A 15,832-nucleotide genomic window follows, 5' to 3' on the forward strand; every position below is an offset into this window, starting at 1 on the left:
AATAACTAAATTTTGTGTAAATGAAATTTGAATTCCATCCAGTTCACCCCCAAAGTACCTATTTTGTCTCCAGAATGGCGTTGCTAAGGGAGAGTGGCTGGGTGGTGGCAATTCAGCATTGGCAGTCTCCGTCAGTGCTCTTCCCATGGTCCCCCAACCCCTGGCAATCTGGAAAAATTACATTTTTCCATTTGATTAAAATTCTCTGTAAAAACAGATCAGGGCAAGCCTTTCACTTTTCCTCTTTCCCATCAAATTGTTCCCCCTTCCCCAAATCTTCCTTCTTTCTTCCTTCCTTCCTTCCTTCCTTCCTTCCTTCCTTCCTTCCTTCCTTCCTTCCTTCCTTCCTTCCTTCTTCTTCTCTTTATTTCTTTTCATTGTTGATGAACACAGTACCTTTATTTATTTATTTTTATGTGGTGCTGAGGATCGGACCCAGTGCTTCACAAATGCTAGGCAAGCGCTCCACCGCTGAGCCCCAGCCTCAGCCCCTCTCCAAATTCTTCATACATGGTATTTTCAGAGTTACCACAATCTGAGTGTTGTAGGAGAAACAGACGAATGTTTAGAGCAAAATATTGGAAATAAAACAGCATAATTCTTGAAATCTAAGATCTACATTTTATCATCTGGGGAAATGTCTTATCATCTGTGACATATTCCTGATAATTGAGGGTATTTTTTTTCCTTGTGAGTATATTTTACAATTGATGGTGTTTAAGATGGGATGAAGTGTGATGGTGGTATTTAAGGTACTGAGGTGGACAAGAAAGGGGAATGATTAGTCAGGGAGTCATCAGAGAAAGCTTTCCAGAAGAATGAGTGAATTTGGTTTTGAAAATAGAATAGGATTTTTGGGGGCAAGGAAAAGACATTCCAAGCCTGGTGAAGAGTGAGGCGTGGAAGAGGTGTGTGACATTGTGACAAGTGTTTTGGGCATTGCTGCCACATGATGTTTGGAGCTGTCAGGAAAAGATGTGCAAAGATGGAACTGAAGAGGAAGGCATGAGCCAGGTTGTGAAGAATCTCAAAGTGGAATCAGGGAGCTTGGCTCTTCCTCTGGGGCACTGCAGATGGGCTTAGAGAATTAGGAAGGTGATTTCTGGAAGATGTGTGTAATTGGCTAGAAGAGGAAAACACTGGAAAAAGGAACTCTAAAAGGCTTTGGCGGCCATGCAAAGAACCTAAAGGAAGGCGGTAACAGAGGTAACAGAGGGGCTGCTCTGGGGATGGAACCCAGGACCTTGGGCGTGCCAGAAAAGTGCTCTACCACTGTGCTACATCCCCAGTCAGAGAAACAGGAATTTTATGAGTGCTTTTCCTGTTCCCACAGCTCTTCCCTTTTCCCTAAATGGCACCTGCAGGGCCAGAGTTGGGCAGAAGAGCACTGGAGCTTGCCTGGCTCATGGTGCTCCAGGGGGTGCCTCTGGGGTGACTCTGGGTCTGCTGAATGGTAGTATAAAGAAGGTTCTTTCTCCCTCTTAGAGAAGCTCATAGCCAAACCGAAAAGCGGAGAAGAGATAAAATGAACAACTTGATTGAAGAACTGTCTGCCATGATCCCTCAGTGCAATCCTGTGGCCCGTAAACTGGACAAACTCACAGTTTTAAGGATGGCTGTCCAGCACCTGAAGTCTGTAAAAGGTGAGTTTGAGAGGAGCTTCCCCCAGAAGCTTCTGGTGTCTTCTCTGATTGGTGTCTCTGGTTGGTTGGTTTTGTTACTGGCTATTGAGATTCTATTCCCATGTGTCTTCCCCCTTGATAGGCATTGTCTGTCCTCAGTCTGTATGTGTCAAGAATATTAAATTGAAAGTCAGAAAACTTGGTTCTGATGAAAGCTTTATCTCAAGCTTACAATGTGAACTCAGAGTCTTTATATTCTGCTTGCTTTCCTGTGTGCAATATGAAGAGAATATTACTTGCCCTTCATATCTCTCAATACTTAAGAAGTTCTGAGGAGCAGTATTAATTATTACAGTATAAAGGCATTGGGGGGTTTCTATTTGAAAATAGTCTCCTTGAATTCAATTTCTATTAAAATGTCATTCACATTTGTCAGCAGGTATCCTCCCATGTACCAAGTCCTTTGTCCTTGCCTTTTGGTATGTGTGTACTTGTGTCTAACACTAGCAGTCCCCCAAGTTCAGTCTAACTTTTAAATTGAATCATAATAAGTGCATATGTGTCTACATTATAGCAGAGACCATACCTGGTTTGGGAATAACTCCAGTCTAAGTTGAGGGGCTGGGTAATGGAAGTAGAAAATTGAGTTTTAGATTATCATAATATTTTTGATACAAACTTGGGTTGAGAAGACAAGACCTGGCAGAGTAGCAAGCTGAAGACCACAAAGGAGACTCTGAAGATTTGTAAAGATCTAAAAGATGATGGCAAAATTTGGCTCAAAATGTATAAAAAAGGAATGAACAAAGGTTGACCAAGGGGCTTGGTCTAGATCTCTGTCCTACACTGTAAGCCATTTTTTTTAGGGAACATCTATTTCAGGGAAAAGATGGACCTCCTTCAGGGACTTTGCCTGATCCAGTTGAAGAAGCAACTTAGAGGAGAGCAGTATTTTTCCTGAGGCTTCCTTTTGGGAGCGTGATTGGAGATCTTACTTTCATAAGAGTCTATTGAGCAGTAAAGTTCTCTTTTTCCCACAAGTGGACTTGCAAAAAGTGTATGCAGCATTTCCCTTGAATCTTGTAGCAATGAAAATTTGCAGGCTCAACTGAGGTCATTTGATTGCAACCTTGAAATTACCCATGTATTTTCACGTTAGTCCTGAGAAAGGAGAACCTAAACTAGGGATCAGCCAATGAATTGAACTACATGCCTGCTCTGTGCTAGGGTTTAAAAATGAATGAGTCAAGGTTCTGCCTGCTAGGGGTTCATGGCCAGACAAGGGGGACAGACTGATGGCAAAATCATTAAAACCTGCTGTGGTAAGTGTCCCAGCTGAGGTCTGAGTGTAGTGAGAGGCCATGGGTGCTTGGTGGGGAGGAGGCACTCTCTAAATCCATGGGGGATTCCTTGCAGCAGAGTGTCAATTTTTGCCTTCAGTCCTTCTGAGCTGAAGTGAGTGGTCAGGTGCTCGTCCACACAGCCTCACCAGGTCCTTCAGTCAGTGCTGCTCCCCTTACATGAGATGACATAGGCCATCGGATCTGCATCCAGGGCACTTGGTAGAGTATACCGGGGCTTGCTCTGCGGAAGTGTAGAAGCTGGGTTTACAAGGGCTGCGCGGGTGAACCATGTATCTTGGTCGATACCATAATTATTTTAAAGGCAGACCATTGTTGAAATAATTTCTTTTCCACTACACTCTCCTAGTGCTTTTCAAACTAAATGGGTGGGGGACCAGTGTAACCTGCTGCTACTCTCCACCTATTGCAGAATACAGTTGATAACTGGAAAAATAATCAAGGGCTTAGATGATATGAAAATGTTAGCACTTCTGTAAAACTGTCATAACTGCTTATTCTTAAATTCTGACCTCATCTCCCTGTGGTTTGCTGATGCCTGTGGTCTGCAGACCACGTCTGGAGAGGCCCAGCTCTGCAACGTGTGCTTTCAGAGAGCCTGTGGGCATCCTGTGTCTGCAGTCTGTTTGCCAGTGGTGGCAGAGTGGAGTGGTTCATGTGTGTAGGCCCTGGTGGTAAACTTCCTAATCCAGATTCCTTGAACTTCATAACTGTGATTTACACAAGCCATTTGACATTCTAATACTCAATTTCCATGTGTCTAGAATGGGGATGATGCATCTGCCTTTTGGGGTTGTTTTTAAGAGTAAAGAATTAGGGGCTGAGGTTGTGGCTCAGTAGTAGAGTACTTGCCTGGTATGTGTGAGGCATGGGGTTTGATTCTCAGCACCACACATATACATAAATAAATTAATTAATTAAATAAAAGTCCAACAATAACTAAAAAAAATTTTTGAAAAAGTAAAAAAAATTAATGCATATGAATTGCTAGTGGAGTTTTCTAATGGGGAGGTGGTAGTAAGAGTGTTGGTAATTGTCATTTGGGCTCACTTTGAGCTCTGCCACCCATAACCAGCATTGATTGTGGGAAAGTGAAGCGGTCAGGCTGCCTGGTCATTTTTGCTGATGGACTTCTGAAAGCAGGTATGTTAGAGGTCGTGGCAGGTGCATGGAATATCTCAGCATCTGTGGTGTTGGCTAACCTGCTGTAGCCTCAACCCTACCTGGGCTGCTCTCCTTTCTCTTCAGCATGTGCCTCCTCCCAAGCGTGGTCTTTTAGTGATTTTTCACTGACAGGGTTTCCCTAACTTGCTTCTGCTGTATGTGCTCTGCCGATCTTGCTTCAAGCCAGACCTAGAAGTGTCCCCACTGTGTTCAGAATCTCTCCACTGCTGTACCCTGGCCCTGAACCCTGTCTGAGTATCTTTCAGTTCTTTCTCATCTCCCTCCTGCTACAGTCCACCAGGTGCTGTGTCGTAATAACAAAGGAGAAATCATTCAGGGGAATTCTTTGAGGCCTATGATGCATGTTATTTTGGACAGAGGAGATTTTCCTTTGCTTATGCTGGGCTTTTCCAGATGCTACTAGTCTGGGAAAATGTAACCCACTCACCATGAAGTGCTTTTGGTTTTCTATCCCCTGTCATTTAGATGATTAGTGAGTGTGGGCTGCAGGTCTATCCATGGATCAATTTGTGGTTAAAATGTCTTGGGGTGTTACCCCCACCTAATTCTTTCAAAGGGAGTTGGGGAAAGTGGATTTGCTTCTGCATCACAATTGCCCTGGGGATCTTGCACTTTGGTTCTGTAGCTCAGCCTCTGCGCCCCCTTGTGGCCACAAAGGGCTATCACATGTCGGGGTTGGATGCTCTCAACACAGGTAGTTTGGGTTCTCGCTGGTCTCTGGTCAAACTTTTACCCAGGTTTTGGTCTGACGAATTCCTTCTCTTTTTTTTCCCAATGTTTCTTTTGCTTTAGAGGCTTCAATTTCAATATAATGAGCTCTGAGGGGTTCAAAATGAATTATTTCATTTGTATTTTACATAGTTTTTGTATATTATTAAAGTCTCCATGTAATCTTTGAAGGAGTTTTCTTAGTTGAAAATACTACAAATCCATAAAATTTGTTTACATTTTCAGGCTTTCCCCATCCAGGGGAATTCTTATGGTGAGTTTTAATGAGGTTAAGAAATTATCAAATTAACTCTTCTGTATTCTTGAATATTGTTGCACATGCATTTTATAATGCTTTTTAAAGCTTTTACTATTTGTGAATTTGAATACAAAGGAATGAGTAGTTCCAAGGATTTGCAAACCCAAAGCAAGGTTTTTAATCTAATAATAATGGAAGAAGAGAAAGTTTACAGAAGAGAAAATGCTCCCCCGCCATCCTCCTCCTCAGTAGCACCAGCAGCCTTGCTAGTACTCACTGAGAACTCACCTCATTTCCCTCTCTACTCTATTTTCAATAATTTTTTGGTCTGTTTATTTTTAGGCATGACAAATTCTTATTTAGGAGATCACTATAGACCTTCATTTATTCAGGATAATGAACTCAGGCACCTAATCCTTAAGGTAAGTGAAGGGATACATGTCTAAGTTGTATTTGTCCCTTCATTTCTGAGTGGGAGGCAGATTTTCTTTGCTTCTGTTCAAACACACAGAATACAGAATGTGTATTCTACCACATTTCTTCTAATATAGAAATTGAAGACAGAAATTGGTGTGCCTTATTAGTGAAGGAGAGATGAAGGATGGGCCCTGTCGCCTGTCTGTAGCGTGAACTCCTTACACAGCCTGATGGGTCTGTCCTCACTATTGTCACCTCTTCAGAGCTTTCCAACTAGTGTCCTGTTCCTCAGGATCTTGTTCTCTGATCATGAACAGTCACTGCTTGCAGGATGGGTTGTTGGTCTATGCATTTCTGTCCTCATTCTTCCATATGTGTGAGGATTCAGAGTCACCGTTTGGAGATTTGCCATGGAAGATGTGACATGTGACTGGCTTATCCTGGGTAGATGATAAGTGTCTTGGTCATCTGCTATGACATGAGCTTCAAGCTGTACTCTTATCAAACAGTCTTCAAATATGTTTTCATGATTTTCTTCATTTTTTCTTTAAGGTTTTTTTTATTTTTGTTTTTGGTGCTGGAGATTGGACCCAGCGCCTCGTACATGCTGGGCAAGTGCTCTACTATCCCCAGCCCTTAGATTTTGTTCTTGTTTGTTTTTTAGAAAGTTATTCTTTTCTTTAAACCATGAAATGTAAATAGAGTATTCCTAACATGAATAAATAGGAATTTTTGCAGATAACAAAATAATAATTTTTAAACATAGGGAAATGTATTTCTGGGAAGCTTTCTCACAAATCTTTGTATTTTTTTTTTTCAGTCATAACTTCATACGTATAACTGTGGATCCCACCCCCCTTCCCCTGAATATTTCTGCCTAATTCACCTCACTCGTTTCCAACTGGTAAAAATAAGTTCAAGGAATGCCAAGTAGGAGTGCCAGACTCCTGTTCTGTGTTTGTTCATCTCCATTTCCCTGTTGGCTGCATCACAGGGGAATTTGTCGGGTAGATATCATGGGAGATGAGGATATGTTAGAATTTTTAGTCTGTTTCTGAATGAGTGGTCGCATTATTCAGAATGTATGTGAAAGTGTCATGAAGGTGTCCAGTGACTCATGTCCAACCTTTCCTGACCTGCGCAATGCCCCCACCTCGGCACACCCTCCATCCTCACTATGGGTGGGTTTTTTTTTTTTTTTTTTTTTTGATGACTAGAGTTCCTGTATGTAGGAGAGTAGAATTTGGTCAAGGTAATTTTTATATTAGAAAATATCTGAACTGAACGTTCCACAGCTAAAGCTTCCATGTCAAAAACATAAGCTAGGATTCAGTTTGATCATCTATCAATCTTTACATCTTAATAAATTTTCTTGGGCTGGGGCTGGGGCTCAGTGATACAGTGCTTGCCTAGCACATGTGAGGCCCTGGGTTCGATTCTCAGCACCGCATATAAATAAATAAAATAAAGCTCTATTGAAAACTAAAAGAAATATTTTTTAAAAAATTCTTAAAATTGATTTTTACCATCTCGGTAAGCACTCTTGATTTTATTGCCACATATTTTCCTTAACATCTGAACTAATGTAGGACATAAGATATTTTACACTTTATTGTATTTTTTTTTTAAATCCTAGACTGCAGAAGGCTTCCTGTTTGTGGTTGGATGTGAAAGAGGAAAAATTCTCTTCGTTTCTAAGTCAGTCTCCAAAGTACTTAATTATGATCAGGTATCCAAAACTAAGGATGTTTTCCAATGTTTAATTTTTTGAACAAATTCATATTTCTGAAGCTGTTTCTAAACAACTAATCCATGGGATGGGGGGATTAGGTTTTGCTAAATTAGAAGAAGGTACTTGGAAAGAGGGTAGGTTTTTATTACTGACATCTGCGTTCCTTTCTTGACTTTTAGCAGGCTAACTTTCTTGAACCCCAGCCTCCTTCTATGTAAATATGGGAAATAATAATTATACCTGTCTCTCAGGGTACAGTGACTAAAAAAGACACCAAACTGGAGTGTCTGAAAAGTGTTAGTCACCCTTCTGTATGTCAAGAGACAGCATTATTGCTCATTATTAAGTTATATACATTACATAATAGCTCTTGATTTCAGCTCTGGCAACAAATCCAAGGCACATCTTTTGTGTAACTGGCTTACCTCATTCTTGAGCACTGTTTAATTTCAACTAGCTACTCAAAAACTACAGTAGTGAAACTAATCCGACAGAGTGAATAAACTAGAAATCAGGTAGACCACAGCTTTGATCTTGAGTAACCCCATTATTTCCTCTCTGTTTTCAAGGTTGGAAGGATATGAGGCATTTATAGATAATGGGTTAAATATTAGAAAAGATGTATTATAAGCCTTTATGCAGAAGGATTGAGAACCAGTTAATCATGCAGCTGTGACAGCTGGGGGCACAGGAGTGGTACAAGACCTGATGACTCCTTTTTAATTGGAGTTGGAGATCACCATACACACACACCAAGCTAAGATAATTTATGATACAGGGTAGCATTTAAGTTCCAAATCAGTGGCACAGAGTTCAGTTCCACTGGGCACTGACTTTTACACATCAGATCCCATTTAAGTGGCTCACTGGCTACTCAGGAAGATGTTGGGATCCCTGTGATAGATAACAGGATCTAGTTGGCTTTTCAGATTCAGAAACCTGACTTGCTCCAAAGTAGAGAGTTATAGACATACACTTATATCAGCCAAACACACGACACCCTAGTACATAAGTCAGGTTGCTGGTTTTCTAGTCTCTCTGTCTTCTTGTGTCAGCTGGTCCATCTGTTCCACCTGCTACAGGAATGTCTACCTGGGTAATACAGGAGTTCAGAAGAGATATGATCATTGTAGTCAGACAGGGAAGTGAGAGGTTTTCTGGGGTGGTTTGTTGTTGTTGTGGTTTTTTTGTTAGTTTTTTTTTTTTTAGTATTATGTTTGTTTAGAGTATAGCGATCTTATACCCTAAAATTGGATATTATGTGATTTACATATTCTATAATGTAATCTATTTGCTTTTATCAAGGATAAAAAAGATCAAAGTAAATCATAGTGATTTATACATACTATGTGAATTGGGGGATGTTAAAAACAGTAACAAGATTTAACTGAATATTGGCAATTAGGCATTTGTATATGGTTTGTATGTATCCAAGAATAGTTCTGAGTGCATGTATTTTTTTCTGTCTACAAATATCACCATGCTTCTAACACTGACTTAGTCAATGTCTCACCATGTAGTGAACATATATCTTTGAGCTTAAGAAAAATCAGCCTCTAACAGGGAATATTTATCATATGTCTGTGTGAGGAAATGTAAAAAAAGGTGGCACTGATTTTTAAATGCACCTCTGCCTTATGAATAGGCTAGTTTGACGGGACAAAGCTTATTTGACTTCTTACATCCAAAAGATGTTGCCAAAGTAAAGGAACAACTTTCTTCTTCTGATATATCACCAAGAGAGAAGCTAATAGATGCCAAAAGTAAGTACTCATTTATTTACCATTTTCTATAAATATAATTGTTACCTGAAAGTACAGCTGTACAATTTTTTAAACCAGCTAATTAAGGTTTTATCAAGAAGAGAATTAGTGAACTTTATGTTCACCAGCTCTAGAGGGTGAAAAATACATAGCTATACAGAGAATTCCTAGACTTACACAGACACCTGAAAGTAAGTATAACAATCAATTCAAATGAAGGTGCTTTGGGAAACACATGACTGATTCATAGTCATTATTTTTTATAAGCAAATTAATTTTTCTAAGAAGATATTGTTTGGGGTAAAAACAATTGTTGGAGTTTTCATTACTTAGGTATATGCTGAGAGACAATACCTGAGTTAGTTCTTTTTAGTATGAAAGACCTTGTGTTATACTAACTGGTCTCAGTTAGTATAACTCAGTATTCTGTGAAAATACTTAATCTCTGAAAATGCTAAGTGCCAATATGATATAAAAATTCTATGCCTCTGACAGTGGTTGTAGTGAAGTTTTTCTTTATTTTTTTTAATTCAGTTTTTTATTTCATATAAGTTTATTATCCACCCCATGGTGGGGGAGAAAAACTGCAAGTGTTTTGAATTGTCCAATGTGATTGCTTGACAACCACACTTTTTGGTATGTTCAGTTCAGGATTTATTGTATAATCATGATGTTGCTTTAAATAATCATTTATTTTCTCAAATTTTTAAAACACTGTAGGTGATCAGAAAACATCAGGAGGTAAATTTTAAAAGTATTTGAAAATATTTCTTTCCACCTCTTCTCTTGCCCCCTTCTGCCAAAGCTGGTTTGCCTGTTCACAGTAATTGTCATGCTGGGAGGACACGTGTGTATTCTGGCTCCAGACGATCTTTCTTCTGCCGAATAAAGAGCTGTAAAATCTCTGTCAAAGAAGAACACGGATGTTTACCCAACTTAAAGAAGAAAGGTATGATCCTTTTGAAATGTCAAGTGATTTGTAGCATAGATGCAAATTTTAATGTCCTAAATACTTTCCATACAGAAAAAAAGTAAAATGTATAGTCAGGGCTTCAAGACCAAAAACACCTAAGAAAATAAATTTTTTTAATATTTATTTTTTCAGTTTTAGTCGGATACAGTATTTTTATTTTATTTTATTTTTATGTGGTGTTGAGGATCAAACCAGTGCCTCATGCATGTGAGGCGAGCACTCTATCGCTGAGCCACAACCCCAGCCCATAAGATTGTTTTTTAACCATAATTATTTAGATTGGTTCATTGTATCTTTCAAATGTATCAGGTAATTACATATTTTCTTCATTGACCAAGATTTTAATAGTGCTGTTGAAATTATAGTTTGGGGGCTGGGCTTGTGGCTCAGTGGTAGAGCGCTTGCCTAGCATGTGTGAGACATTGGGTTCGATTCTCAGCACCACATATAAATAAATGAATAAAATAAAGGTCCATACATATAAAAATATTTTTAAAAATTAAAAAAAGAAAATAAATTATAGTTTGGGAGCTATTAAGAGAGAAACAAATGACCAGAGATGGAAATGAAAATTTTGTTATGACACTCCACTGTTCCTTTTTAAAAAAGATCTCTTTAAAGAAAAAAGTTTAAAAAAAAAAACCGTGTACACACAAGTGTTAATGGCACAATAGCCTTGTTTGATTAATTTCAGTGAAAGTTTCTTAAAATATCCAAGATGTGGTTTTAATTCTCGTGACATTGTGGTTCTTTTGTAAATATTTGTCTTGCAATTCTTTTCTACATTCATCTTGCAGATGCTTTATGAAATGGTTAAAAACTCATTTGTTTAATTTCGTGAGGGAATTTTAGGAAATGTAAAATATCTTATAACTTTTTTTGCCTAAGAATATACTAAGCTATTTAGGATTTTTTATTCAAATTTCAACTTGAGATTTGTTTTCTTATCCTTTAGGAGGCTTTTTGTATGGAGCTACAGGATTTAACTTACAAATTTTGGTCTGAATTGTTTTTGACAACTGCCTAAAATGATAACCACTCATATCCACTCACTAAGCATTTACCCTGTGCCAGATACTATGCTAAGTGAATTAATCCTCATGAAAACCTTGTTGTTGTTGTTGTTGTTTTGGTGCTGGGGATAGAACCCAGGGCCTCAAGTATGCTAGACAAGCACTCTACCACTGAGCTCTCCCTCAGCCCCATGAAAATACTATTCTTACCTCTATTTAGAATCAAAGATGCTCCAGGTTCTCATTGTGGTTTCTACCTCACAACAGAAATGCTGGTGGGTAGCCTTAGGGCACAGTCGGAAGTGCCTGGGCTCTGAATTCCCTAGGGTTTTAGTGTCAGGTCTGCCACTTAAGAACTGTGCACCCTTAGGCAAGTTCCTCTTAATTTACAGAAAGTGAATGTTATGGACTGAACTTATGTTTTCCCCAAATTTGTCTGTTGAAGTTCTAACCTCCCTGTGACTGTATTTATAGCCAGAGGCGTTAAAGAGGTGATGGGGTTAAACAAGGGCTTAATGGTACAGCCTTTGCCCAATAGGGACTGATGTCCTCAGAGGAAGACTAGGGGCTCTAGGGTTGTTGGTCCACACAGAGAAAGGCCATCCGTAAGCCAAGGAGAGAGGCCTCAGGAGAAACCAAGCCTGCCAGTTCCTTCATCTTGGACGTCTAGCCTCTAGCACTGTAAGACAATTGCTTGTTTGGGCCTCTGTGTGGTGTTTTGTTATGGCAGCCTGAACTGAGCTGATGAAGACTAGGAGTGCAGTTCTCTTTCATGTGGCTCCTTAGTGCTTGGCTCCCAGGGGGCACTCAAACAATAGCTAGTATTTGTGGCTCAGAAGGAAGAGAAGAAAAAAATGAAAGAGAACAAGGAGAGAATGAATACCTTGGAAAGGTATTTCTTGTCCCTGGCCCTTGGTCACACTTGTTTGGTGACCTAACATATGGTCTGTTCTAGAGAAAATAACATGTATTGATGAAAAAAATATGTATCCTGCAGCTGTTGGATGGAATTTTCTGTAAAAGTTCATTTCATAGATCATTTAGTTTCTTTGTTGACTTTTGTGTGGATGAATCTGTCAATGAGAGTGGGTACTAAAATCCCCTAATATGACTGTATTGGCGCCTCTCTCCCCCTTTAGGTCTAATAGTGTTTGTTTTATAAAATCTGGTGCTCCCACATTAGGTATGTACGGATTTACATTTGTCTTCTTGGTGAATCAGTCCCTTGATCATTAGCGACCTTCTTGAACTCTTGTTAGTTTTTGTCTTAGTCTCGTTTACCAGATGTAAGGGTAGCTATTCCTACTTGCTTTAAGATTCCATTTGCTTGGAATATCATTTTCACTTTGTCTCTTTCTTTATTGGTATAGAAAGCTTACTATAGGCAGCATAAAATATTGTTTATTTAAAACAAAATAAAAACAATATTTCATATTGTTTTATTCAGCCAGTCTGGGTTTTGTTTGTTTGTTTTGGTACTGAAGATTGAACCCAGGGGTGCTTTACCAACAAGCTATATCCCCAGTTCTTTTTATTTTTAGACAGGGTTTCACTAAGTTGCTGAGGCTGGCCTCCAACTTAATACTCCTCCTACCTAAGCCTCCCAAGTAGCTAAAATTAGAGGTGTTCATCACTGCACTGCACCCAGCAAGGCTTATTATTTTTGGATACCACCTAGTTTTGTTAATATGAATGAAAACATTGTATATATGATTATCCCTATTTTAATTCCTTTGAGTTACGTTGGACATTAGGGTGATGTAAAGGAAAGGGCATGGAATAGTTCTAGGTTTCTCATTTAACTGCCTGGGTTAATTGTGGCGGCATAAGTCAGGCTAGGGAAGAAGTGATAAAGACTAGGTCTAAGGTTGGAAGGGACCATGAGTTTTGTTATTTAAGGCATCCATGGACTGTGGAGAAGATGATGTCTATTGGGTGTTGAATGCAAGGTCTTGTGTATGGTTTACAAGACCTCAAGGGTGTTCCCTGCTTTATTCTCCAGCTGTTACCCATGCAGCCTCTGTATTAGCCACATCTGATTACTGTCTCAATCTGTTTGCTCTGGCTGTTCCCTCTGACTGGGAACACCCTTTTGTACCTGTGCCCTCCACCTCCTGTCTGAGTACCTCCCATAATAGAGAATTCACTGTCAAACACCATGGCATGAGTAGCTCAGGATCCGGGCTCTGGACCAGCCTGCTTGGATGTAAACTTCAGCTGCACTCCGTACCTGCTGCAATTTTGGCATTAACCGTGGTTCCCAAGACAATGAGGGTAATATTAGAACCTCACTCAGGACTCTGAGGATGGAATAAGTTATGCATTTAAAGCACTTAAAACAGGATGGCACATGTCTTCTAGACATGTTTGCAGTTATCACCTTGCTCTTTTTAAGATAACCCATATGGTCTTTCACTTAAATATTTTTTTCTTTTTTAAGATTTATTATGGTAACAGTCTTTCCAAATAATGCCAATGTAAAACAAAGCTTGTTCAGGATTTTCCTAAATCTGATCACAAACAAGTTGTTTAAAAGACTTTTCCTTTCTCTCCCTCTACTTCTTACCTCCTAAATCCCCTTTTTGGAGGACTGCTATGAACTCTATACCACCCATCTTTTAGGCCTGTGTTGTATTTCATTGTTTTCTTAGGCATTTCCTGATATTTGAGCATATGGATATTTTCAGTTTTTTATTCTAGTAGACCAGTTTGACAGGCTGTTCCCTATGAGTTCATTGCTTGGGATTTTTCTGAAAAGTGATTTTTTTTTTAGGCAGATTTTATCTTTACCTTTTATTACATTTATCCAAATATTCCCTAAAATATTTCTATAATATACCATGTATATCTATTATTATAAGTGCTAACATAGGAAATTTAAGAATATATGCATAATGATTTAAATGTTCTTTTTAAGCTTATGAATATAAACTATAATATACCCCCAGAATTAATAAGCTAAAAGACATGAAATTTAACTTTTTCTAAGATATAATTATTATAATTTAAAACCCTGGGAAACTGAGAGCATTGGCACATGCCTATAGTCCCAACTACTGGAGGCTGAGGCAGGAAGAACTCAAATTTAAGGACAGTCTCAGCAACTTAGCAAGACTTTGCTCAAAATAAAATGAAAAGGTCTAGGGATGTAGCTTAGTAATAGAGCCCTGTCCTAGGTATAGCCAAAGCTCTGGATCAGACCCCTAGTATCACAAAAACAAACTGACTTGGAATATATAAAGTATAGGCCTCCTTAATCCTAAATTAAAGCAATCAGTTACTTTTCTGACATAATTTGATTTAGTTTCTGGGGTAGGGGGGAATACCTATCAATAAAATCATTAAATAACAAGATCAGATATTTTTGGGGGGAGTACCGAGGACTGAACTCGGGGACACTCGACCACTGAGCCACATCCCCAGCACTATTTTGTATTTTATTTAGAGACAGGGTCTCCCTGAGTTGCTTAGTGCCTTGCCATTGCTGAGGTTGGCTTTGAACTTGCGGTCCTCCTGCCTCAGCCTCTTTAGCTGCTGGGATTACAGGCATGTACCACTGTTCCCGGCATTTTTTTTTTTTTTTAAGAATAAAAGGAGTAGGATTTATTATTCAGTTGTGTAGAATAGAAACAGAACTCTTGCAGGGGTGAGAGGGGAGCCCCTTAGGGGTTGTCCTTGATGGTTTCTTTTTAATCCAATTCCCTTCCCCTTTCACTGTAGCATATTTAAAGACCATTTCACAGCCATTACAATTACTGTAAATGCCAATGTAAGAAGTTGTAGAGTTTATAATTATGTAAATGTCCTTTTCTAAAAATGTTTAATTAGATCATAGAAAATTCTGTACCATCCACTGCACTGGTTACCTGAGAAGCTGGCCTCCAGATATGGTTGGAATGGAAGAGGAGAGGGACAACAAGAAAGACAACAGTCATTTTACCTGCCTCGTTGCCATTGGAAGATTGCATCCGTATATTGTCCCACAGAACAGTGGAGAAATTAAAGTGAAACCAACTGAATTCATAACACGGTTTGCAATGAATGGAAAATTTGTGTATGTAGACCAAAGGTAAACATTTACATGATATACAGATGTGGCATTCAATGGGGTGTTTGAGGCTATGAAAGCTGTAGTTTAGTAGTACTGCTGTTTTGTTTTGTTTTTTTTTTTTTTTTTTTTTAAGGCTTCAGAGCAGGGAATAAAGTTTAGGTGAGATAAGGGTATGGATGTGTCAGTAAATTTGTTCAAACAAAAATATAAATTGGGAAAATATTTGTTAACCAGTAATGCGGAGACTGGGCCTGGCTAGTGGCCACAGTTTTGATGGGGAGTAGTAAGGGCGCTCCTGGGGTTGGGTGGGGGGCTGTGTCCGTGTGACTGTTCTGGTGTGCAGCCCTAGTCCTGGCTAGAGCTGCCAAGGGCAGCCTAATGGTCACTCATCCCAAGGCCACAGCCCCACTATTCTTACCACAGCTGGGCCTCCAGTGTTCTGGGAGGGAGTGCACTCACCAATTCTGAAGTTTGTTTTCAATCTTAAAACCAGGGCAACAGCCATTTTAGGATATTTGCCTCAGGAACTTTTGGGAACTTCTTGTTATGAATATTTCCATCAAGATGACCATAGTAACCTGACTGACAAGCACAAAGCAGGTATGCTGTGCCCTGAGCGGAGTACTTTTTGGGTGATTTTTTTTTATTACAGCTTCAATTCTGAAATTTCTCCTCCTGTGAAATTAGTAATGTGAATCATTCTTCAAGGAATTGATTTTTATGGTGACTTATACTTATTGGCTATTAT

General features: G+C 39.2%; 1 protein-coding gene across 3 annotated transcripts in view; it reads left to right on the top strand.

Annotated features, from left to right (window-relative positions):
- Nucleotides 1-15,832, top strand: part of BMAL2 (basic helix-loop-helix ARNT like 2) — a 74,311-nt gene that overhangs the window by 36,098 nt on the left and 22,381 nt on the right. For 2 of the 3 annotated variants that reach the window (XM_081309044.1, XM_081309046.1), the window contains 7 exons: nt 1,486-1,643; nt 5,478-5,557; nt 7,189-7,281; nt 8,930-9,047; nt 9,853-9,996; nt 14,862-15,102; nt 15,578-15,684. In XM_081309044.1, coding sequence (XP_081165170.1) covers nt 1,486-1,643; nt 5,478-5,557; nt 7,189-7,281; nt 8,930-9,047; nt 9,853-9,996; nt 14,862-15,102; nt 15,578-15,684 — 941 coding nt within the window. The remainder of the gene's footprint in view (nt 1-1,485; nt 1,644-5,477; nt 5,558-7,188; nt 7,282-8,929; nt 9,048-9,852; nt 9,997-14,861; nt 15,103-15,577; nt 15,685-15,832) is intronic. The other variant, XM_081309045.1, reaches the window with a different exon arrangement.

This window comes from Spermophilus citellus, assembly GCF_964194105.1.
Source record: "Spermophilus citellus genome assembly, chromosome: 10".
Lineage (NCBI taxonomy): Eukaryota > Metazoa > Chordata > Mammalia > Rodentia > Sciuridae > Spermophilus > Spermophilus citellus.